The following is a 25,083-nucleotide window of genomic DNA, read 5'->3' as shown; positions in this document are numbered from 1 at the left end:
TCTTTTAGGGGTTTTGTTTATATGATCACTAAGGATGACGCTGATTTGGACATGACTCTTAATTTTCGGATTGACGATTTTAATTGTTGTTTTTGTCACTACCGCAAAGATGAAATGTTTTGGCTGTGGAGTTTTTGGTCATTTAATTCATAACTGTCCTGAAAAATTGCAGCAAAAGAAAACAATGTAAGTGGTGATACAGCTGGTGATGCCTGTGCGGCTGAGGTGGTACCCTCAGGGGAAAGCTCGGCGGCTGCGGCTCCAGGTCCTTCCAGTGAATCTGTGACTGGATCGACCTTGTTGCATCGAGTACGGCACACACTGAAACACATTCAGATTCTGGTGTTAATGTGGCGCAGGGTTCTGGAGACATTGGAGATGGGGAAATTGATAGGGGTTCAGACATAGTTTGGCACAGCTGCAAGAAATGTGTGAGGTGGATAATTGTTTTAGAAAGGAAGAAGAGCAATCTATTTTTAAAATGCCTCAAAAAAGAAAGAAAAGTAATGAAGTACCCAATGCTAAAATGCATGAGGATGAAGAGCAAGATACGGAGAGTGATGCTGAGTCTTCTGACTCTAGTGTGACTCTTTCTCAGAGTGAGTTTGTTGGCCAGAGTTATGAGCTTGATGACATCGAGTTATTCCTCAGATCAACTAAAAATAAAAGAGGTGTTCTTTGCTTTGGCATAGTGGGCATGTGTAGACCCTCCCCCATATTTTTTATCTGACGTTCAAACCGCTCTTGTTAATTTTATTTGGGATAAACTACATTGGGTCCCACAGAGTATTTTATACCTCCCAAGGGAAAAAAGGTGGACAAGGTTTAATGCACCTACAAAGTAGGATTGCTGCTTTTCGTTGAAGATTTTTGGATGGTTCAACAGATTGTAGCTGGAGTGCCGTCAGCTGCATGATTCTACGTACCCTTGGAGGTTTTGTACTGGATAAAATGGTATTTTTAATGGATCCTACCAAGTTGGATTTATCAGAACTGCCTGTCTTTTCTTGGAATCTTTTTAAAGTGTCGAGCCTTTTTCGCGTCCAAAAGATTGAGAACTAATTTTCTCTTCACTGGCTACTACAGGAGCCATTGCTATTTGGAGCCTGCTTGGATAATACTTCACACTGTAACTTATCAGGGTTCAGTACCTCTCTTTGGGAATCCAGGGTTTTTACTTTGGGACATTTATTGACTCTAACTGGGCCTCATTTTGAGCATGTGGTGGCAACTTCCAAGCATTTGGGAATTAGATCTGTTTGCTTGTTCAAGCAATTTTTAACCAAGTAAAGACTATGTTTTACGGTTGAAGAAGAGCATATGTTGAAATACTTTTTTTACAGGAGTTAACAGGAGAATACAAGTTTTCTTTTAAAACCATGTGAATCTTTGTTGTAGATTTCTTGTCAAGTGAAGGTTAAAAAAAAAACTGTATGAAGCCTGTGTTTTGGTCTTTAATAAGAAGTTGCTTGTTGGAAGAATTGATACACCATGGCGGTCTGTTTTTAAATTGAAGAGTGATGTAAAACCCGAATGGAGATCTTTGTATAAGCCACCATTGTCAAAGAGGGTAAGTGATATACAATGGAGGGTTTTGCACGGTGCTATTGCTGTTAATTCGTTTATCTCAACGATGAACCCTGAAGTTAGTCCTGAATGCCCTTTCTGTCTCCAAAAAGAAACTATTTTTCATGCCTTCATGTATCTGTTTTAGATTAGAACCTTTATTTGTGAAGCTAAAAGAGTTGTTTTGTAGGTTGAATGAGAATGTTTCGATTGAGACTTTTATTTTGGGCTTTAAATATTTACATAAAAAAAAAAAAAAAAACAACGTTTTATCTGTCAATTGTTGAATTTTATTTTAGGACAAGCAAAGTTGGTTGTGTATATTAGCCGGAAGAATAAGCTTGAACAAAGATCTAGTGATGATGTTTATGTGTTTTCTGACATTGGTCAAATCTAGAGTATTGATTGATTTTCAGTTTTATAGAACTATGAAAGATCTTTCCACTTTTGAACAAATTTGGTGCAGTCATGGGACTTTGTGTGTGTTATCTGAAGATGTTCTGGTGTTTTCCTTATAATCCTATGGTGTTTTGGTTTCCTTAATGTGTTCTTGCGGTATGTTTTGTTTTTAAGTCTTTTGTAAAGAGTCTTTGAGTATTTGCAAATAAAGCTTTTTTCAAAATCTAAAATTTCTCTCTGTCTCTCTCTCTCTCTCTCTCTGTATATACATATTTCAAATTCCTTTGTGCGTTGTATGGATTTGGAACAATATGTGGAGGAGTAAATTTTCATTTTTGGGTAAGCTATTCCTTAAAAAGATTGTGGCATGGGGACATAACGACTCCGTTCCCTCCATCGGGGAACGAGGGTTACGTACGTAACCGAGACGTTCCCTATCTGTCGGTCACTACGAGTTATGTCGTGACGACATTAGGGGTCTATGGAAAGCGCCACAACCTGAACCCTGTCACAACCTTGTGGCATGCATATGTTGACAAGCCAGTGCATGCCAGACAAATGCCATGCAAAACGTCGCAACCTTCCCATCGCCCCAGCGCAAATTCGCTGACCTTGGTACCCACAGGGACCAGAGGTGAGTACATCACTGCTGGAGATGGCCAAGCCGCTGTTCCTTTCCCCACAGAAATCGGAAGGGATTTTGACCTTCAATGAAAGATAGATTCAAGCTCTACAAATGTACAAATCTCAAAGTCCACTCCAAAAGGAGATAATTAGTTTTTTTTAAAAATCCCTTTTTAAGAACTACAGCGAACGGCTCGTTTGGACTACAGAGTTGCTTTCCTGTATTTATGACATCACAAATTGTAAATCCCGCCTACAGAAATTTGAATGGTTGGGGGCTGAGGAACACTGCACCTTTCAAAATCGAAACCCGGTGCGGGTGTTTTTATATCACTGTATTTCTGATGGAAACCAACTATTTTCAGAAAATTTTGGATGTCCTTTTCATTTAATCTTGCATGCAAAGCAGTGTTTGTGAGCTCAGCTCTGTTTTGTGTACAGCGTTACTCTCCTGCTCCAACAGCTCCTCCTGCTGGCAGAGAATTTATTTGCATATATATATATGCGGCCACAAATATTGTAAGTCTGTGGGACTATGGTATAAATAAATTCAACTGTATAACAGTTGCAGTGCAATTCATGTTATAATGTTAGAATTAAAGAACAATAAACATAATACATATTACCATTGCACTTATCTGTACATAGTCAATGCAGTTATTTTTAAGCTGTTGTTGACATCCCATATAAAACGTGATTTAGCCAAAAAAAAACAACAACAACTAGATAACATTACCACTTTAATATGTCTTGCAATATCCGTGCACGCAAAGGTTCTGCACGATCCTGTTGTTCAATATTTTTCGGGTCTGAACTGATATGGCAATATTGACAAATTTGCTGTTCTAGCAAGGGGCGGGGCAATACTGAAACGCATCTAAGTTGTTCACCAATCACAACGCACTGGGACAGCTAACCAATCACGACACATTTTGTTTTTTGGAAGGTGGGCCTTCATCAAACCTGGAACTAATCGAGTCGTTTGTGTCGGGCTGGGGAGAAAGGTATTGTAATAATGTAAATTATGTGAAAAATAATGCGATTTTCGAACCACCGAGCACGAGAGCATGTTCTAGTACACCCCCAAAACAAAATCAAGACTTTGTAAAAAAGCATAATAGAACCCCTATAAAATGTGAAATTAAAACCACCAGCAGGTGGCAGCGAGTCACTCTTAATAAGTGAGTCATTGCGATTGAACCGAATCATTTAAACGGTTGATTCATTCAGGAACGAAACGCTGTCATGTTGATCAGAGACGCAAAACAGTGCTGTGGCTGTGTTTGGATTTATTTTTGTTGGCGAAATTGAGCAAAAACAGGCAATATGCTGTCTCTTAATTAACTTCTTACTTATTGAACTGTTGTAAAAATCATTTGTAATCATGCTGATTTTTGGATAGAAAAAAACGGCACTCTTCTGTGATATTGATTAACTATATGAAATTATTTAAATATATACATTTTCAAATTCAAATTGTAGCAAGCTCAGTTTTATATGGTTAAATTTATTCTGACCAAGTTTTTTTTTTTTTAATTAAGCATTGGTCTCCCACAGTAGCATACATTTAAATCATGATAAACACAGTTAAATCCACACATATAACACCTCAATACCATGGTAAAAAATATAACTATATTGTTTTTAGGTAGCCTATTTGTATGACAAGCAGTAGTCTAAAAACATTCAGTGTACATGCACACATGCTACAGCTTAATCACAAATACATTAACTATAATTATATACCATTACTCCTGTAATAAAATTCAATGTGATCATGGCAAGGCTCGACATTAACGCTTGTCCGCTTGTCCGGGACAATTGAATGTTTTGGTCGGGCAAGTGAAAGAGAAATTTACTTGCCCAGTCGGACAAGTAACTTGAAAAAGTCAATACCAAAAACAATAATAACTGCCTTTATTTATGATATAGCCTTTGTTATAGGGGTGTGTGATATATATCGTTTGCGATTAATTTCGTAATTGTTGTTTTATCGAGTGTACTGCAAGAATCAAAACACACCTACAGAGTGCACGCATACATTACGTAAAGTCGTCTAGGTTAGACTAGCTCACGTGCGAGTGCATTCTTTTACTGCATGATTCAGTATTACAATACATGAAGAATGACCAGAAAATTCAACATATGGGAGAAGAAAATGTATATATTTATATAATTTCACATAGCTTCACACAAAGATCGAGCGCCTTTTTTTTTTCTCCAAAAACCATCATGATTACAAATGTGATTTTATAACAGTTTAATAAACAAGAAGTTAACATTAAGAGACTTATGTTTTAGACACCATATTTCCTGTTTTTGCTCTGTTTCACCAACAAAAATAATCCCAAACACAGCCACAGCACTGTTTTGCGTCTCTGAGCAGGTGTTTCGTTCCTGAATGAATCAACCGTTTAAATGATTCGGTTGAGTCGCAATGAATCCCTTATTAACAGAGTCTTGATGTCACCGACTGGGGGTTTTAATTTCACATTTACAGTATTTTTTATGTTTTTTTTTTAATAATTTCAAATATCAGTATTCAACGTTTTATGAATCAAAACATTGTTTATTAATTTGTATCTGCAGATTAAAGGTGCAGTCACATTTAACACTGGTGGTGAATATTTCTGCAGGCCAAATCCAGTCGTTTAATTTGGAAACCCCAATATTTGCACAAAATTTCCCTTCACAGGTTTGAAAGTGATTGTAACACTTTTGACAACAGACAATCAACCTTTTTTTTGTCCTCGAAATTTCACTAATGTGGCCACAACCTAAGAGAAGAGCAGACACTACAACATTAAAGATAATGGCATAGAGGAACGATATAACTGGAATCATTTTCAGAGCGTTTTCACATCATCCATTGATGTGAAGGCTAACATAGTTATCACTACACTTGGTGTGAACGGGCCTAAAGGCCTTTCCTGCTGGGTAATTGCATAAGCTGTCGTAGTTTACTGTAACTCATAAAATCTTTTCTAATTGCAAGAGGTACAAACTCTCATTGAAGCCATCAGCCTCTGCATTATTTCTATTCTACTCTGATACAATGTCCTATTTATTTGACAAACAATGTATTCAGCGTGTCTCCCTAAAGAGCAGCCAGACAGCCCCTTTCCTCTTTATCTCAGGTGACTGTCATGTTTACATTAATTTTATAATTGTCTGCATGAAACATTTGAATAGAAACAGCGCTGCACACCCACACCCACAGCTCCGGTGCTCACTGTACCATTTTGCCCACTGAATTGCTGCCCGTCCTCCAGACAAAAGCCCTGAAAGCGTTTCAGACACGTTGTCGCCTGGTCTGCTTGGAAACCTGGCCAACTGCACAAACCAACTCCCTGTAAAGCTTACATTGCACAAGCGCCGGACATTCCCTCAGGACAGCTCAATGGAAATTAATTTGCACAGAAATATCACACTGTGCTCAAAAAGAACCCTTATCGCAAAGCGCCAACTCTGGCAGCAGACAAAGGAAGCAATCTGAGGAGAGGAGGAGGAGGATGAAGGAACCGTTTCATTCACAGGACACACTGTCCTCCTCCAGCACTGGAGCGTGGACCCCTCGATCACATCCTGTCTCCTCTATCCAAACCATCATTATATCCTCTGGGCTCCAGTGGTGTGGATGGGGGTTGGGTAAAGCCAACAAAGACGCCCCCCCCCCCCCCCCCCCCCAAATAAAATGTAATCCATGCATGATAAAGCCATAACCTAACTGAAGAATAACTGCCCTCTGAATTTTCAGTTTCTGAGATGAAACAAGACACCACTAAGTAAGATGTGCTACCCATGTGTTAGCATTTCAGGAAGGATGGTGCAGAAAGCAAAAGCATAGCTCACAGGGAATGAACATTTTAAATATAGTATATTGGCGATCAAAGACTGTGGTGCCTACAGAAACCAAAGTAGTAGAATGCAAAATAGTTTTACCATCTTTACCGGATGCTACCGAGGAAAAACAGAAAGAATAAAGTATTTAGAATATCACTAGATTTGAGGATCAACAAGAGCATCTAAACAATGTAAGAGAACTGCCACTAAAGAGAAAATAAATTGACAAGCTAATAGTGTCAAAAAGATTTTTGGGTAGATACAGTATTGTGGGGTTTTTTTGTTTGTTTGCGGTAATTGTATGTATATTACTTGCTTTTATAGAATTTCCATACTCATTCTGCCATTATATAAGTCATATAATGGATATTGTAGAGATACTGACATCAGCCATTAAAAAAATCCCATCAACGATGTACAGTGTATACTAATAACCACTATAACAACCCTATAACAACTATTTATTTTTGAAGCCACTTGGCATCAACAAATCAAATCAAGACTAATTTCTTTCTTAATCTATCTTTGAATGTTTTTTTTTTCATTGTAATTTTTTTAAAACATTTGATGTTGCAGTACCTCATTTATTAATTTACTTTTTTTGACAATTCAGTTTTCCTGTTTTTATATAATGTTGTTATTAATTAATTTATTCATTCATTCATTCGTGTACAGTATTTCTTTCTTTCTATCTTTCTTCCGTTGATGGATTGCAGTACATCAGTCAAATTTGAGTTTTCTTTGTCATTGGAGCCTGCCAACAACAATTTCGCTCCGGAAGGAAAAACCAAGCATTAAGAACCGGGGCGTGAAAACTTTTTGAATTTGAAGATCAAGGTAAATTTCACTTAATTTGTCTTCTGGAAAACATGAATGTATCTTCTGTAGCTCCTGAAGGGCAGTGCTAAATGAAAAAAATATGATATTTTGGCAAAGCAAGAAAAATGTAGTACTCATCTTCATTCTGTTCAAAAGTTTTCACGCCCTGGCTCTTAATGCATGGTTTTTCCTTCTGGAGCATCAGTGAGCGTTTGAACCTTCTGTAATAGTTGCAAATGAGTCCCTCAGTTGTCCTCAGTGTGAAAAGATGGATTTTAAAATCATACAATCATTGTTGGAAAGGGTTAAAATACACACAAATGCTGGAAAACCAAAGAATTTGTTCAAAATTTTGATTTTGGTGGAGTTTCCTGGAACAAACTGATCCCACCTACAGTCTCTAAAACAAAACTTTCCTGTCAAATCTTGAAGACATTTCCTTTCAGAAGTTAATATTAGCGAGGCACAAACATTTTGGACACACTTCACATTACTTTCAGATTGTCTGAATACAAGTTTGTTGCAGTGTATATGGTGTTATTTAAAACAATAAAACTCTACAATATCCGGCATGAAGTGGGCTGCCATCCAGTAAGATTCATTGTATTGCTTAACTCAGAGAATCATCTGCCTGTCATTCTTATACTGTCTGACAGCTCTTACACTAGCAAATCACTTCTACCATTTCCTCCATGATTAACGCTGCCTCTCAGCACTGAGTCACGTAAATCCTTATAACCATCTTGAGAAAGTATCTTGAGAAAGTATCTCTGAGTGTTCTAAGTACCTTAAATATGCACACAACCATTATAAACATCTCAAATATAAACTCTGTTTGCCATAATACATGACAAATGCACACCGTAAAATTACTAGATTGTGAAATGAATGTCACAGTCTGCCCACACCACACAAAGAGGTCAGGTTCTCATCAGCGTGTGTGACATTCAGAGACGCAGTTCAAGGGGATACGTCACACACGTGCGGCATCGGCAGCACTTGCATTTGCATAATAATGAAGATGTTCACCAACCTTGACAGGAGCCATTAACTTCCTCATGGCCCGCCTGGCACATGCACCTCCCAATGGGCACCAGCCACTCCCCCTCCGCGCTGCAATGCATTCTGGGAAGTTCATCAGCCACCGAGTTGTTGACGCAGGTCCCTGACACCTCCAGAAGCTGGGAGGATTCTGCCCCAGTTATAGTATCCGGGAAGAGGGCCAAATTCCTGACAACAAAAGGACACTTTTTGTAGAAGACACGGACGGACACGAGCGCGATACACGCGCCCAGGTCTTGGAAAGCTAGGTAGAAGCCTTTCTTGGTCAACGGACCCAAATCCCGAACTTCCGTGTTCAGCTTCAAGACTCTGTCTCCCAGATCAAGCTCCGTGAAGCTCTCGTCAGCCGCGATGGTGTCGATCTTCATGTATTGGCTTTCCCGAATATTTTTCCTCTCCTCGTCATTGGTTTCGTAATAGTAGACATTGAAAGTCTCCTTGCACGTGCCCAGACCTCCGGGGAGACTGTTGCAGTCCCGTAGAGTGAACTTGAGCTCCACGAACACTCGCTGGGCACCTTGGTTTAATATGAGGTTCGTCTGCAACCAATTGTTCTGGTTGTGCTCCATCACCTTACACACCTGGTACGTGTGGATGGGCGTGTAGTTCTCATCCACCTCTCCGATTTCTTCCCACTAAAGAACAAGGAGAGAAAAATCAGATCAAAAAGAGTTGATTTTTAATTCATTTTTGGGGATTTTTATGCCTTTTGTTTGAGAGGACAGTTCAATGCCGCATTTACACTGCAGTTCTTGATGCCCAATTCTGATTTGTTGATTATATCCCAAAAAAAATAATTCTGATGACCAGCTTACATCTTCTTTTAAAAGTGACCCCTATCCAATATCTGCATTTGCATTATAAACTTGCCGAAACAACCCAGCATGGACGTACTGACAGGTTGCCTGGTCTGGGAAATAAAACTAGCCTAATCGTTATTCAAAACTAATCGCATTTTTCATGGTTTCCCCTCCTGTGGGGGTCCCTCTACATAGAAATAGCAGGTTTAGATCACTTTAACCCATGGCAACAGTTTAAAAGTAGCCAAATTCCAGGGAAAATCTGCAGACTTGGCAACACTGCCCAGAAAAACGTCCACCTGCATTAACATAATTTACTATCATCGCTTTCTCAATGACGTTCAACTCACATTCAAGGGAATATCCGATCTGTCCGCTTACATGGCAGAAGCTAATGCACATATCCAGATTTATTCATATAATTTTATCTCCACATATGAATATGCACTGTAAATGGGGCCAAAAAGAGGACTACAAGTTGGGACTCAAACTGTATTCAGTCAAAGTACTGTTCCACTATTGGCGCTTTTCCACTGCATGGTACGACTCGTCTCGGCACGGCTCAGTTCGGCTCGGCTTGCATTTCCACTGCAGTTTAGTGCCACTTTAGAGTGGGTGGGATTATTCACGTGTTGTTATAGTTGTGCCGCCTATACTGCCATGACTCCTGAAAAACGTTTTAATTCCGCGTCGCTCCATTACGCTCTCGCTGGATCCGCTCCTCGGCTTTCAACGAGAGGAACGTCTGTAATTCCTCAACAGACAACGAAACAGCCATTTTTTGGTAGTTAAAAGAAAGGTGCGTTCATTCAAAACAGTTGCATTCGATCCTTTACTGGCTGTGCTGATTTAATTCTTGCAGGTCTGTTCTGTGTCTCGTGCCGCAAGTTCAATGACGCAGGCCAATCAGTGATCAGCAGAGTTTACACGTCACGTTTTGGTTAAGGTACTAAAAAAAGTACCAGGTACTGTACCCAGTGGATCCCCCCCCCTCCCAAAAGTGAGCCGTACTGAACAGTAACGTGCCGTATACCATGCAGTGGAAAAGCGCCATATCTGTCGGAGCACTTTCCACAAGGCCATGGCTCTGACAAAAACACTTCTGATTCAACCTCTGTGTAGAAGAGAAGTGGTTCCCAGCCTTAGACTTGATGTACCCAAAACATTTTGTATGTTTCCCAAATCAAACTCTTCTGAATCTACTGATTAGCTCATTAGTAAAGACACCGTTTTCAACTAAAACAGAAAACTTATGCGTTTTGGCCATTCATTTACACAATAATGGCATTTTGGGAGCCTGAAAATACAAACTTTTGAAAATTGGTTTAAAGTGCAAGTTTTTGAAAACAATGCCATTATTGTCTAATGCCATTATTTTTTGTAAACTACAAAAAAAAAAAAACATGAATTTGTTAAAACGGTGACGCCATGCGCATGCGTATTATGTGTTCATTCTATAGATTCGTGCACAGACGCGTAGATTTACTTTACAAAGTGAGATTGCCACCTACTGGCCTGGCATGAATATAACAGTATGGTCTACATGCGATACTTTTCAAAAACTGAAAAACGTTTTTAGTACAATCATTGCCATGTAATTGTACCCCAAGGCCTGAAATAGGTTTGTCAGATAAGAGTAGTTTCACGGTCTGGGAACCTTGGCTGCTTTGAATGGCCAAGGCCCGCCCCAGAGGCCATACAACTGACAGGTGAAGCAACCAATCATGTTTTGTGCCACATGGAAATGTCCCTGCAAAAATCTATGTCTATGCCACAAACTTTAAATATTTCACATACTTTAGAAAATGTAGTGTCTAGTTGATCCTGATAAGCGCTCAATGTCACAGTTGTAAACACAATGTCTTTCTTCTTCCATAAGGGGGTTTGGCATCATGGCATCCAGGCAGAACGATAAAGAACGCTACACACACAGTGTTTTCAATTTTGTGTGCCGTATATGCATGAGGCTGAGACTAGATAACAATGATATCCAAACTGTCTACTGCTTTAAGTACTCCATGCAGGACCAGGGTTAGGAAACACCGTAGAAGTCGACAGTGGCCCTGTACCAAATACAGGTCCACATTTAGGTGACATAATGACTGTCAGACTGACTGCGTGCTTGGCAGAGGGGTGCATTGAGGGCACATTTTTATTATGCCTTCTAAGGGTGTGCTCACCCATCTGAATCATGAAGTGACAAATGCTACACCCTGCGGTCTAGTGGACTTCGTGGACATGTCATTCGGGTCAAGTACAGGCTGCAAATTATATATTAAAATATATTCAGTGGCTGATGCAATATTAGTGGAACTGGGTGTTTCTTCAACTATGAGCATGTTTGGTGCTGTGGACTAATCCTGAAAACTCACTTTTATATCCACATTAGTTAAGTTAATTTATCTGAAGGATCAGAAATGTGAATTCTGTTCATTTTTTTTTTAATAAGATTCTGGGATTGAAATGTTGTTTTAATCATGTTAAATATATATTTTAACGGATTAAAGGAATTTAAAATGTTCTATTTGATTCACAAGTGCTGTGTACCTTGATTGTCTAAATCACACATCACATGATTTTTTTGAAGTTGAAGTTCCTCACATATAACAGGTTTCATTCATCCCAACCATGCTCTTCACAAACTGTAGACTAATTTGGAAATACATTTAAAAAGTTGATCAAATAATTGTAATTTTATAATAAAATATATATAATTTTATCAAATAATTTATCAAACAATTATATTTAAAAATCCTTTTTTTTTTGGAAAAGTCTTAGTTTGAGACAAGCGTAAAAAAAGAAAGAAAAAAAAAAACTATACATAAAAGACATGTTAATAGTAGAAATAGCAGTCTTGGTAGAGGGGAAAAAAGAAAACACACACACACACAACCAGTAAAATTCCATTAAACACTATACTGATATTACTGCATGTTAGGGAATGTTATACATGTGTACTGTAGCATAATAGTACCTCAACCCTTAAAGCACATCATGGCATATTCACACACCACAACTGCCACATCTAACAAAATATGCCTCTATGCTTTGCTGTCCGTAGAGATGCTCAATAACAATACAGGTGGCAGAGAGATTGGAACAAACAATCTGCCAGCTATAATCTACGCAGTCAGGAGGCTTGTAACATGGCAGTTAACAAAGCAAGACCTCAGAATGCACCCCGAGGGCCCGAGCGGCCCTTCAGCGCTCTTCAAACGCAGTCAATGACCATTGAGACCCTCCCGAGGCCTCATATTACCTCTGCCTGACGCTCTCTGAATGTGAGCGATTGTGAGCTGTGTGGACAGTAGAAGAACTGAAGTCTGGACCACTGGGAGTCATTCAGTGTGTGCTAACAGTCTGAGTTTTGCTGTTCACACACTGAAAATGCATTGCCTATATGACTTAAGGTGTAATCACACTGCACCTTTTCATTCCAATGACTTTCATTCGAACACGTGAATGCAGGAGAGCGCAAACGCAAGCTCATGCAAAGTTGTTTCGCGTTTCGCTGAGCTCTAAAGTTCATGACTGGTAAGCTTCGACCTGTGAATACTTATCATGTGAAAACATTTGACCAATAGAAGATCAATACATCACAACATGACCTCGTAGCAGAATTGTAAAATTGTAAAACTGCAGCGCTGCAGGAAAGTGGAGTAGCATGTATGTTTGTGCATTTTGGATTTATTAGTATCTGTTATGTGTTTATTTTATTAAAGAGACATTGCAGAGTGTGACGTCATATCACGACTGTTGCAGCATCTGAAGAAATTTTGAATGTTCAAATCTAGTGTGAGCACGGCTTTACTGTTAGAAGGTGTACAAATTATGAAGTGCTACATAGGCAGTAATTTTAGTCAATATGGAAATGTCATAACTGCTTCAAAATGTGCAACAAAATACACCAAACAAGGGGCCTTTATTTCATATGGCTTAGTCGTCGTTTTTTTTTTTTTTCAGTACATCTTTGTGAAAAAGTGTACACTTCAGTATACTTTTAAAAAGAGTATTTATTATGGAAATAATATACTGTACTATATAATAATACACTTAATGTTTTCAAGCATGTAACGGCATGTTAATTGCAATTAAATAATAAAAAAAAATATATAGTGTTTTTTGAGCCTCTTAAGTAGGACATAAGTACAATTAATTTGTAATTTCATAATTACTTCTATTGTCTGTTGAAATATAGTTAAGATGGACTGCTGGATGTTCATGGTAAACTATGCTTTAATGTTATTTCTATTGAAGCCCATGTGTTGTTTATTTAAATATGTTTGTAATTGAACATTTGTAAAGATGAAGTTGCAATTTAGTACATTTAAAATATATTAACATTAAATGTAATATTGCATAACACTATAGTTATATATAATCAAGTGCTTTGTATGTGCTTTAATATGTTCGTCAACAGATCAGAATATTTGTATTGTTTTAAAGATGCACTTTTTAATGTACTTTTAAAATAAAAGTTTTATTTTAATGTAAAACAATTTGACATCAGTGTACTGCATTTAGAAACAACCATGGACGTATATATTCTAAGTACACTTAAGTGGCCTTATTTATTTATTTTATTTTAATAGTTAGATCAAGTATGCCTATACTACAGTACACTAAAAGTGCAGCTAAGCACTTCTTTTCATAAGCTTATATAGATCATAATTTACACCATTAGTTAACATATTCAGTATACAACAAAGCACACTGCATATTTTTCAGTTACAGGTAAATATTAACAAGATTTTAACTAAGAAATCAGTATCTGTACTATGCAAAGCATAGGTTATTTAAAGCACATTCAATAATTAATTGGTGTTATGTACCATTCAACCTTTAGTCAAGTATGAATTCTCTATAATGGGTTCAAAGTCATTCTGCAACTAAGAAACCTATGGATTGCTTATTTTATTCATTGTGCCCACTAATGCATAATATTGTCATTAAACTATTTTTATACACTCTTTTGTATCTTTCATAAAATTCCAACATGAGTTTCAAAGTCACAGCTTTAGCACATCTCATTTGAAAAAAACTGAGCCATAAATCCATTTCCCTGTACCATCACCGCTCTTCCTCAAGTTCAACAATCAAAGGACATTCACGGCACATTTTAATTTCATTCCAATCAGCCAAATGTCCATATTACCATATGAATTTTACTCGAGGTGATCATATATACCAAAGGGCCCCGTGGTGATGAATCAGGACCAGAATGATGCTGAAAAGTGCGTGTCACAGATTTCTCCAATATGAGTCAGTGTGGCCACAATCTGGTAAATTGCATTGGCAAAGCTGCAATTTAGGGAAAGCTGCCATTTGAAATGAAAATGGGCCTGTGCGAATTTGGATCATGCAGATATCCAAGGGCGTTTGGATATTCGTTTCAACCTCTCATGTGAAAATACATTACTAATACCAGGCACTCCGGGACGACAACATTTCTGACACATGGATGAAGACGAATAGATAATTCAAAAAGGCTTTCATTACAAACACCACATTGAGAAGAGATATTGCACGAGGATGTGTGTCACATCTGTGTACTGATAACATAAATCATATCAAGCCAAAGATTGAAAAGGCACACCTGGACATTACCCTGGTATATTTGGTGGCCCTAGTATGCTAGTGCATGCTAATGCATACCGTTTATTAAAAATCTGACAATTCATAACCCATTGTTTGTTACATACAGTATGAATCTGAAAATGAATTCCTTGTGGCTGATTTGGAATATACAAATAGCAAACCTCACACGAAGACTCATTGTTTTCAACAGTGTTTGAGTTAGCATGTTGCTAAGCTAACAGTAATAATCCAAACATCATGAAAACCCACAAGTCTTAAGAAACATAATATGCCTGTAACTATTTTTAACAATATTTTTTTTAATACTGAATGAAATATGTGTTGAATAACAAAGTTGAGTAAACGGTAAAAGTACTTGTGCAATAAACCAGTGTGTTTATGAATATGATAATACATTAAAATAATATGATGACAAATACCATTTTACAATATCAAGAAGCATAACAGACTGTCTTCATACTGGTGAAATAACTAAAAACTGGATTGAAACTGGAAATCCTGCATATTAAAGGTAAAAAATGGCCATGACTACTCTTATGTTAAGAATAAGGTGGATCATTAGTTTACTGGAGTTCTACCTTAACTCCTTCTCAATCCTACTCAAAAAAGAAAAGAAAAATACAATTGAATTGAATTGAATTGGAGTAACTGAATGAGAAGATTAGACTTGGGTCTGACACTGGTCCAGTTCTTGGGTGAGGGAACAAATCCAATTAGTGCTGGTTAATCAAGCGGAGGTTAACAGACTGGGTTTGACTCTAATATAGCTTAAAAACAGATGGTGCATTTAACTAAAAACAAAAAACTTCTGTATAAACACTAATCAAACAAGAGCACATCGAGTCTGATATATGGAGATTCAAATCTGTGAACCATCATCACTCAAACTCTCTTTCCTACCGTCCCCTACTGAGACCCTCTCCATTTTCTCGTTCTCTCCATCTAAATCCTTGCCTCCGCTATCCCGGCACACTTATTTACCAATGCTTTCTGCCCCTAAAACCATCAATTCTCCCAGTGTGAGTTAGCGTGTGCTATAAGCATGCATTTACCCATAAACCCCAGCTCCCAGAGCACTTCCTTCTCGGCTTATTACCGGCGCTGCACCGCAGAGAACGAGCAAGTACGACCCACTGCCTTTCAAAAAACAACCCGTCATTACCCACCAATCACCATCACCCAGCCATCCCTGTCATTGCCGCCCAGGGTCCACAGGGGGCGGAGCTGAACATGACTGACAGGCAAGGTTGAAAACAGCTCCCTGCTATGATTCTGGCTGAATGTCTTTGCGTGAGAGTGTGGTGGGACATGTGAATGTGACTTTTCAGGGTGGGTGGAGCGGCTCCTTTGTTGAGCATCACGTCAATGCGTTTTTCCCCTTCGGTAAGAGAGCGGTGTGAGCCAGAGGTGCCCTAGGCCTGCACAAAGCCCGGATTTAGCTGAGCTCCTGTAAACCGCTCCGTTGACTTGGCAAATCTGGCCCGCTCTGACAGCGGTTAAAGCAGCATGAAGCCAGCGTTGACAATAAACAAACCAGGGAGGAAAGATAATTGTTGGCGTTTTGTGATGTACCTGCCAGTACAGATTGCTGATTGTAGATCCAAAAGCCTTTGAGTCTTCAAAAACCAGCATTTGACCCAATTACGTTACCGACATAAATCATGCAAACAAGAATTTAAACTGTTGTTATTTCACAGCTCCTTTCCAGAATCTAGTGAGCTGCCTACTTAAACATCATTTTAGTGAACACTTTAATGCTACTATATCTTCTAAAACACTTGTGGAGAAGGCAATCCCATAATGATCTAATGGCTCGTTTCCACTGAGCGGTACGGTTCGGTACAGTACGGTATGGTACGCAATTATGTCCGTTTCCATTGTCAGAAGTTGTGGATGGTACCAAAATAGCGAACCGTACTGTACCACTTTTTTGGTAACCTTTCGTTGGTGTACCTAGCACAGCAAAGGGTACCAAAAGGGTGGAGCTAAACTCACTGCAGAAGTTGATTGGTTTACTAGAATCGTCATTTGTGCGTCATACAAGGGGATAAAGCTTCTCCTTCATTCGTTCCGCTCTGCTGTGTTCTGCTTATTACATCAGTGTGCGCAAACACACACACACAAAAAAATAACAGTGTATTTTATACTTTAATATTTTCACACAGACAATAACCATTTCTCAATATGTGTTCTTGTCTGTTCTTGTGAAATGTCATTGCCTAAAAACCTGCGTAATTTTCAAAATATTACTGTTATTGTGTCATGAAATGTAGTTTTAAGAGTTTTTCAGGCGAGAATGTAGTTGTTTAAAACTCAAATCTGCGGTTTATTTATAAAGAAATAGCGCCTATTTGAAAATTTGCTATGCCAATTTCGAAGCTCCAGGCGATCGCCGGGTGCTCCGTGCTCATGCTATATGACATAAAAGAGGCAGAGTTGTGCTTATTGTCGTGCTTTATTGTCGATCGCTACTTTCAGGCATACACCACGCCTATCAAGTAAAGGGTACTGGCAGTGGAAACGCAAGCCTGATCAGGGTTACCGAATCGTTCTGTACTGAACTGTACTCTACCGTACCGCTCAGTGGAAACGAGGCATAAAAGAGAATATTTGTGTGTAACCAAACAGTCGCTGGTTCTTGTTGAGTTCCATAGCATTTTGTCCATATTATGGAAGTCAATGGGGGCCAAACAACTGTTTGGTTGCACAAATTCTTCAAAATATGTTCTCTTATGGCTCACAGAAGAAAGAAATTCATGCAGATTTTTGGGGTGAATTGAGAAAAGATTTTTTGGGGTGATTGAGAAAAGTTGATTCAAATTAAAATAAAGCCTGTGGTAAACATGCATAACTTGACGATACTTTGACAATTCGGTCTACAACACACACTCATACCGTTTTTCTCTTTTTCTTTCTTTCTTTCTTTCTTTCTTCCTTTCTTTCTTTCTTTCTTTCTTTTTGGATTTGTGCTATGGTAGAAAATGGTAGTGATTCAGTACAATGGTAGATATCCAGGTATTACCATCTGATATTGTCACCTTAGTATGAGACAGTATTTTTTGTCAAAGGTCATTTTTAAAAACAATATGGATGTACAAACAGCTAAATAGTTTAACATAAACGTAACAAAGTTTATGGGAAGTCGCACCACATCACGTTTTACAACCTCTATTAAAATTATTTCATAATGTTATTATTGAAAAGTGGTTCTTTGCTCGTAATCATAGGGTCCACTTTTGGTGCTATATAGCACCATATCTTTAAAGGTGCTATACAGCACCTTTGTCAAATAGTGCTATGTAGAACCATAAGAGGTGCCATATTGCATTGTATTTCTTTAACAAAACAGTGGTTCTTTGGCTCGTAAAGAACATTTAAAGGAGCTTAACAGGTTCTTTGTACGACACTGGTGCTATATAGCACCTTAATCACCCCAAATAACCTCTGAAGAACCATACAGAAGCTTAACAGGTTCTGTTTAGGGTAGCGGTGCTATATAGCCCCTGAGTCATGCCAAAGAACCTGTGAAGAACCGCTGAAAAACCACTGAAGCACCAAGATGTGGTGCTATACAGCACCAAAAGTGGTTCCTCTATGATTACAAGCCAAATAACCACTTTTAGTGCTATATAGCACCTTTTTTTTTTGTCGTTGTTGGAGTGTATTTTCTTGTGTATCGCTATAAAGTTGCTTTGAAACTATCTATATTTTTAATCTATTTAAAATAAATGGATGGGACAAAAAAAATCAATATATTAATATCAAATACTACTATTAATGTTATGATTAATCATATTTATAATATTAAAATTAAGATGAATGAATGACTTCTTTACAACATGACTTGAAAAATTTATGAAAAATCAACAAATTAACAGTTAAATGAATCACCCAGCCCTTAAAATCAACTATTTTATCAAAACTCGACACATCTTGCATAATAGAGATACCAGTTAACATCCCAGGCTTGCTGACATAATCTCAGACGGCACGTGTCACCCTTGAGTAATTTGAACAGCTAATAATAGAGCAAAAATCATTTAATCTCAATAGCCATTGAGGAGGATGTGAAAAACCCTCTGCTGTATCTGACTTTGATTTATCGCTCTCCAGATTTCACGTCATATTCAGGATATCACACAAGGATGTTTGTATTTCCATCTGAAAGGAGGAATAATCGTCTCTGTTAACAGGTGTTATTCAGCGTGCCTGGAGACTTTATTGTCGGCCTGTATTGTTGCATTGGAGGGCAGGTGCAGGTAAGCACAATGCAAGCGCTCTTTTTTACCTTCACAACAGGAAACTGAATTAAGCTATAACTGCACGCTGTCAACACTGGATGCAGGCCACGCTAGATAACAATAAAGGCCTCTAAACAGCAGCTGGGACGAGCAAGCTGATTTTGAGAAGGGAAAAGTGACAATGTTTGCACATTCCTAAAGAAAACACACTTTTCTAATCAAAATCTCAAAATCCAAAACTAGAAGTGAGCGATTGGTCAGTCCTAAAGGTGTGCAATCGATACCATCTGCGATAATATCGTAGGTTTGCGTTTTTTTTTTTTTTTTACATAGTTAAGTAATATCAAACAAGAAAAAGTTCAGTTTTCCTAAATATTAGCGCGTAGGTGTGATCACAAATGTCATATTAATTTTATACAAGAGTTCAACAAACACAAAGTTATTGTTGAGTAATTTACATTTTTAACATTACATTTTATTTTTTTTGCTGATGAAAATAGTTTCAAACAAAGCCAGATCAGAACATTTGCATGTCTCAGAGCAACACATAGTGATATTTCGATCGTGAATAAATCTGTTTTTGAACGAATTGCTTGAATGAATGATCCAATGAGTCACTCATTAAGACAAGGATTTGCCGCCACCTACCGGTGTATTTATGTATTTGTCCATGACAGGCCTAAACCTACGAAAGCCTGTTTCTGACACAGAAAAATAAATAAACAAATAAATAAATAAAGGTATTTGCGACTTTTTATCTAACAATTAATTTTTTTCCAAGGAATTCTGACTTCTTTTTGTAAGTTACAATTGTGAGATTTAAACTCGCAGTTCTAAGAAATAAAGTCCCAATTCTGAGAAATTACATTTTCTCAGAATTGCGGGTTTATATCTTGCAAATGTGACTTTATTACACACAATTGCTAGTCATAAAGTCAGAAATGTGAGATATAAACTCGAAATTGTAAGAAAACGCTTGTCTTTTTTCCCCAAATTCGACTACTTGTCTTGCAATTGCAAATTTATTTCGTGCAATACTGACTTTATAGCTATCAATTGCGAGTTCATATCGCTCAATTCTGAGAATTGTCTAACGGTAAGTTTTTTTTTTTTTTTTAAGTGGTGAAAATGGCCTTCCATATAGACCAGCCATGGTACCGTAAATATCCCAATAAACATTGAGATGTAATTTGTTTGTGAATATCACACAGCCCTAGTTGGTGCACTATTCTTGTAACAGTAAACTGGGTGATGTCATGATAAGAAGTTAACATGACGGTGTTGCTTGTTTTTTGGGTATACTGACAGACCTGAAGCAATACTGGGATATTTATTTTCATGTTCTGTTTGAGTTTGTAGCTGCTTATTCCTGTCAGCCTGTCAAAAACTACCGAGATACTCAACACGTTGCTTTTCTGCTGACATACCATTTCATGTAGCTTCAGCTTTCTTCCCTTTGGTATTCTCAATGGAAATAGGGAACACAAAAACAGATGTGTATATAAAGTTGGCCATTTGTCATTAAAATTCAACACATTGTTCGGCAGGTTTACCAATCGGATGGCTCGACAGAAATGAATCTCACTCTGAGAGTCACAAAGAAATTAGAACAGCAGGTTTAGTGTGTCTTTGTGCCTCTTTTAGAACAAAAAAGGGCTTTCCCTTCTTCTCTGTTTGTCTCTGGCCTCTCGTAGTCCCTTTCTCTCTGTGCTGCGCTTTCCACGTTCTATTATTTTTCACTTTGAAACTGTCTTTTCTGCCATCAAGGGAATCGGAGACCTTGAGATGTTCTCTTAAGCCGGCTCTTAACTCAAAGTGCTGAGAGACAGGAAGATGTGTGGAACTCACCCCATTCTTCGGGTAGGCGACCCACCCCAGGTCACCAATTACAGAGCGAGAGTCCAGCAAGTTCACTGCGGGAGAATGAGAAACGGGGACAAATCAATGATCTGGAGTTGTAAAAGCAATATAGAAAGAACATTTATATGAAGATCACAGATCACATTAGATGTTCTTTATCACAACATCGTCTCGCTCAGATCTTGTTCGTTTTTATAGCTTTCGGTAGCACTTTATTTTACATTGCCTTTGTTATATGCACTTACTGTAGTAATATATCATTAAATTATGCATAACTACAAGCAACTATCCCTAAACCAGACTCTAACTGTATACTAAGCACATGCTGTTAATTATTATATCACATAATAATTACAATATAATTACACTGTAATAATGACACCTTAAAATAAATTGCAAACTGGATTTCTGTACATACACTGTACACACATTCTTCAGTTTTGTTTTGTTTTGTTTTTGTTTGTTTGTTTTTTTACTTACATCATAATTACACAATCATATTTTATCCTTTTTTTTATTTTTATCCCTTAATAACAATGTAGTTTCAGTATATTTGTTTTCATAGACATTCATAAGTAAAGTGCATATGAGAAATGTAAATAGATTTAAAATTTAACATTTTATTAAACATATAAACATATTTAATCTGTTTTATTCAAAGAAAATAAAATGACATACATATGAATTACATGAATGCAATAATCTATTACCCTTAAAAAATATATATGTCTGTAAAATGTTTTAGATGACAGCAATTTCTTTATATTGTAACAGGTCCAAATTTTAATAAGGACTTCTGTCAAAAATGCAATTACAAAATAATACTAAAATAAATAAATACATAAATAAAATACATATAAAATATATAAAAAAAATACAATAAATATATAAATGCAAAAAATAAATAAGTAAAAGTCTTATGATTTAGGGGGAAAAATGCCCCCGAAAATCAATCCCAGTCAGAAAATATTATGTATCCAGACACTTCACATCTGAATACTTGCAAAAAACAAACGAGATCGTATAGGCTTGTTGTGATATTGATCTAAATGTTTCAGAACAATGCGGAAAATCATTTGAAAATACCCAATAGAAAATCTAAAAGAACATGGAATAATATCTGTTGTATAATCTTTGCCTTTGGTTATATTGAGTGCACAGTCTATGTGCGATGTCTATTAAACAAGCCAGTCTTTTTCTAGATTATTGTGCCAGTATTTGATACCCAGAGTAGGTCACAGGTTCTTTTTTTATCTGCTGGAACCTTTTACGAATGAGTACCGCCATAGCTAATTAGATGACCTTTACATTCACAGTCCGATCAGGGCTGAATTTTAATTTGACCTTGTGTTGATCAAAGGTTGTGTGGTGAGACTGTTTAGCATGTGAGATGACTCACAATAGCAATAATTTTGGGAATCAAAACAATAAGCTAATGACTAAGAAACCAACACAGATGTCACAATGGTGCTAAAAAAGAAGATTTCAAAAGGTAAAGATTAGTTCATCAAAACTTCTGAAATTTAAAGCACATATTTAGAATCATTTTTGCACTTCATGCCCTAATAAATAAAACCAACAGCTGGATGCGGAAAATGGTTATTGATCATAAATATTACGTAACCTCAAATTTGATAATGATTTGTGGGAACACTAAAATACATTTACATTTAATCCGCTTGTGTTCTGTTTAAATGTCTCTAAATGAGGTCTAAATGTGTTTCTTTTGAATGACAGACATTGATGTACATTGTCCTACTTAAACTGAAAAATATCCTGGGGAGAATCGCATAAATCTAATTAGCAGGAAGAAATACAGTTCTGAACTAGATAAAAGAGAGTTTATGTCCATCCTTAGGCAAATACAGGCAAGATGTGCAATATGTAGAAATCTAACTTCAGGAAGGGAAAAATACACTTTAAAACTGAAAAATAAAAACATAGAAGATTAGTATGTTGCAGAATATTTAATGTAAATATTCTGATTTGTTGCCTTTCTGCTTTGGAATACTCAAGGTTTAAACAGTCCAATTGTACTGTAACTGCAAATATTGTTAATGTTCATTTGAAAGTGCATTACAGATTACAGTTCATGGCAGGTCGCAGCTCTCCGAATCGACAGGTTTGTTGAAACTCGAGCAGACTTACCGCTATTGTGATTTAGTAGTGGCCGATGTCCTTGCGCGTCTGCTGGGCCATTGTGCCAGCCTGTGTAGGCACCCGAGCGCCCTCCCCCATCCTGCTCTCATTTTTATTGTGCCATCATCAGCGTACAATCAATCAACTCATCCCCACACTTGTCATTGCACTATCCATATGCTGACTTCTGCTCATTAGAATATTTACATATTCTATAGTCTGCGCACTTCAGCTCGAGTGATAAATGGAAACACATCAATTTTACTTGCTGATAATTTGTTGACATTTCCCATGGTATCACCGGGTGAAATCTTTTTTCCTTTTTTTTTTTATGTACGCTAGTTAAAACATCCAGTAACTTGAAAGGGTTCCACAGGGATACAGTTTTGTATTCTGGGAAATGAAGCTGTAAAATATGGAATATGATTTGTAGTCGGTGCCTGCTGTTCTCTGACCACTACAAAGCAAATTTAGGGAACTTTGATGAAGCCGTGTCTGTGTTTCCTTTGTCTTTACGCCTCTAATGCAAATGCAGCATCCCACGTGTGCACATCAGCTCTCACAAAAAAAAAGACGTCATATTTTTTACCAAAAGTGCCTTTGTGGTCCAATACAACAGAGATATTTTAGTTAGTGAATTTAACCTTTGAATGAAAGATTCATTTAAAATCTTCATGAAGTTCCTCATATATCTCTGTTTGTTTGCGCTTTAGAAATCGTATTATAGGCATTGCATTTCATCTATCGTTTTAATATCTGTGTCTTGAAAGATTATGCTACAACAGGTCTTTAATAGACCATTGACTTGACTTTTATAAAGCTTGATGGTTGAGCTTCACTGAATAGTGCTTTCATTCTGATCTGAGCTGTGATTGTGAATGGATGTTCTTACTGAACAATACAGTTCATAAAATCTTTAAAGGGACGCAGTGAACATGTTCAAAGGCAATGAAGTGATTCACGATATACTTTATGAATTCGTGTTTTCATAGTGAATTGAGATGTTTAGAAACCACCTGGCTGGGAGTTTGGTGAACTGTAATCACTGATCTTCACATGAACTTCTGCTCCATTAAACGGTCTGGCGTGAAATCATTGTTGGCTTTATGGATAATATATTACGTAATGCTTCACAGATGATATGTTATGCTTTGTAGAGAACATTTCTGTTGGAGAACCATACACATCATATGCCACAAACCTATAGACCTATACAACGTTCTGGAGAAGATCTGACAGGTTTTTGATGCATTGACACTTCTCTAATGTTCTGTATTTATTGCAATTTAACCTGGTAAATTATGCGTCAATGAAAAATAATGGTTCTATTTAAAACCAAACAGTTTCACAGTCTAATTCCATTTTAGAACCTTTTTATGTTCTACTAACAACTTCAAAAAAAAACAAAAACAAAAAAAAAAAAAACACATTGTATTGTGATAATGTAGAGAACTCCGAAACTAACGCTCGGATCGAATGGATCTTTAATTTAACATTAAGAACTTTCGTTTTAGTCTCCAAACAACCATATAGCAACCCGAGGACCGTATGGAGCCAAAAACGGTTTTTGATCGGAAGAGCGTTCTTTGCTGAACCTTCATTTCCAGAACTGTATAGGCGGAATCCAGTGACTGTCAACCATCAATCCCTGAAAACAACACCGTTCCCAGATCCAGCGTCTTACCTTCATTACTGGGAATGCAGAAAGTCCTGAACGCGCCGAGACTGAAGACGCAAATCCAGGCGATGTAACTCCAACGTGAACGCATACTCATCGACTGAAGAAATGTGTCAAATGAATAAAAGCACTGGACTCACATCAGCACCGAAACGATCCTGAGAGAGTTACGGAGGACATGAGCAGCGCGGAAGGTAGTTACGCAGGAATGAAAGCACATTTGAGCGGAGAGCGTTCAGTGTTGAAGCGCTCGGGTTTGAGACTCGCGGAACTGTCAGACACCCACACAGCCGACAGCATGAGGAGGAGGAGGAGGATGAGTAAACGATTACAGCTCTCCAATAGACATCGATGACTGCTCGTGACACCAGACTCATCCAGACTAATGAAGGAGTAAGTCAGACGAATAATGCTAAAAAATGACAGCTATGTGCACATCATATTATATTGATTG

The 25,083-nt window shown here is 37.5% G+C and overlaps 1 protein-coding gene across 2 annotated transcripts in view; it reads right to left on the bottom strand.

Annotated features, from left to right (window-relative positions):
* LOC306864194 (ephrin type-A receptor 5-like) overlaps positions 1-24,871 on the bottom strand; it is a gene marked incomplete at its 3' end in the record, with an annotated part of 80,139 nt that extends 55,268 nt beyond the window's left edge. For both annotated transcript variants that reach the window (XM_079407994.1, XM_079407995.1), the window contains exons 1-3: positions 24,636-24,871; positions 20,801-20,865; positions 8,285-8,948 (exon numbers count right to left, since the gene is read on the bottom strand). In XM_079407994.1, coding sequence (XP_079264120.1) covers positions 8,285-8,948; positions 20,801-20,865; positions 24,636-24,726 — 820 coding nt within the window. In that variant the 5' untranslated portion in view covers positions 24,727-24,871. The remainder of the gene's footprint in view (positions 1-8,284; positions 8,949-20,800; positions 20,866-24,635) is intronic.
* Between the last annotated feature and the right edge of the window lie 212 nt (positions 24,872-25,083).

Source organism: Barbus barbus, assembly GCF_936440315.1.
Source record: "Barbus barbus genome assembly, chromosome: 45".
Taxonomy (NCBI): Eukaryota; Metazoa; Chordata; class Actinopteri; order Cypriniformes; family Cyprinidae; genus Barbus; species Barbus barbus.
Note: the sequence above shows the minus strand (reverse complement) of the source record. Positions and strands in the feature narration are given on the sequence as shown.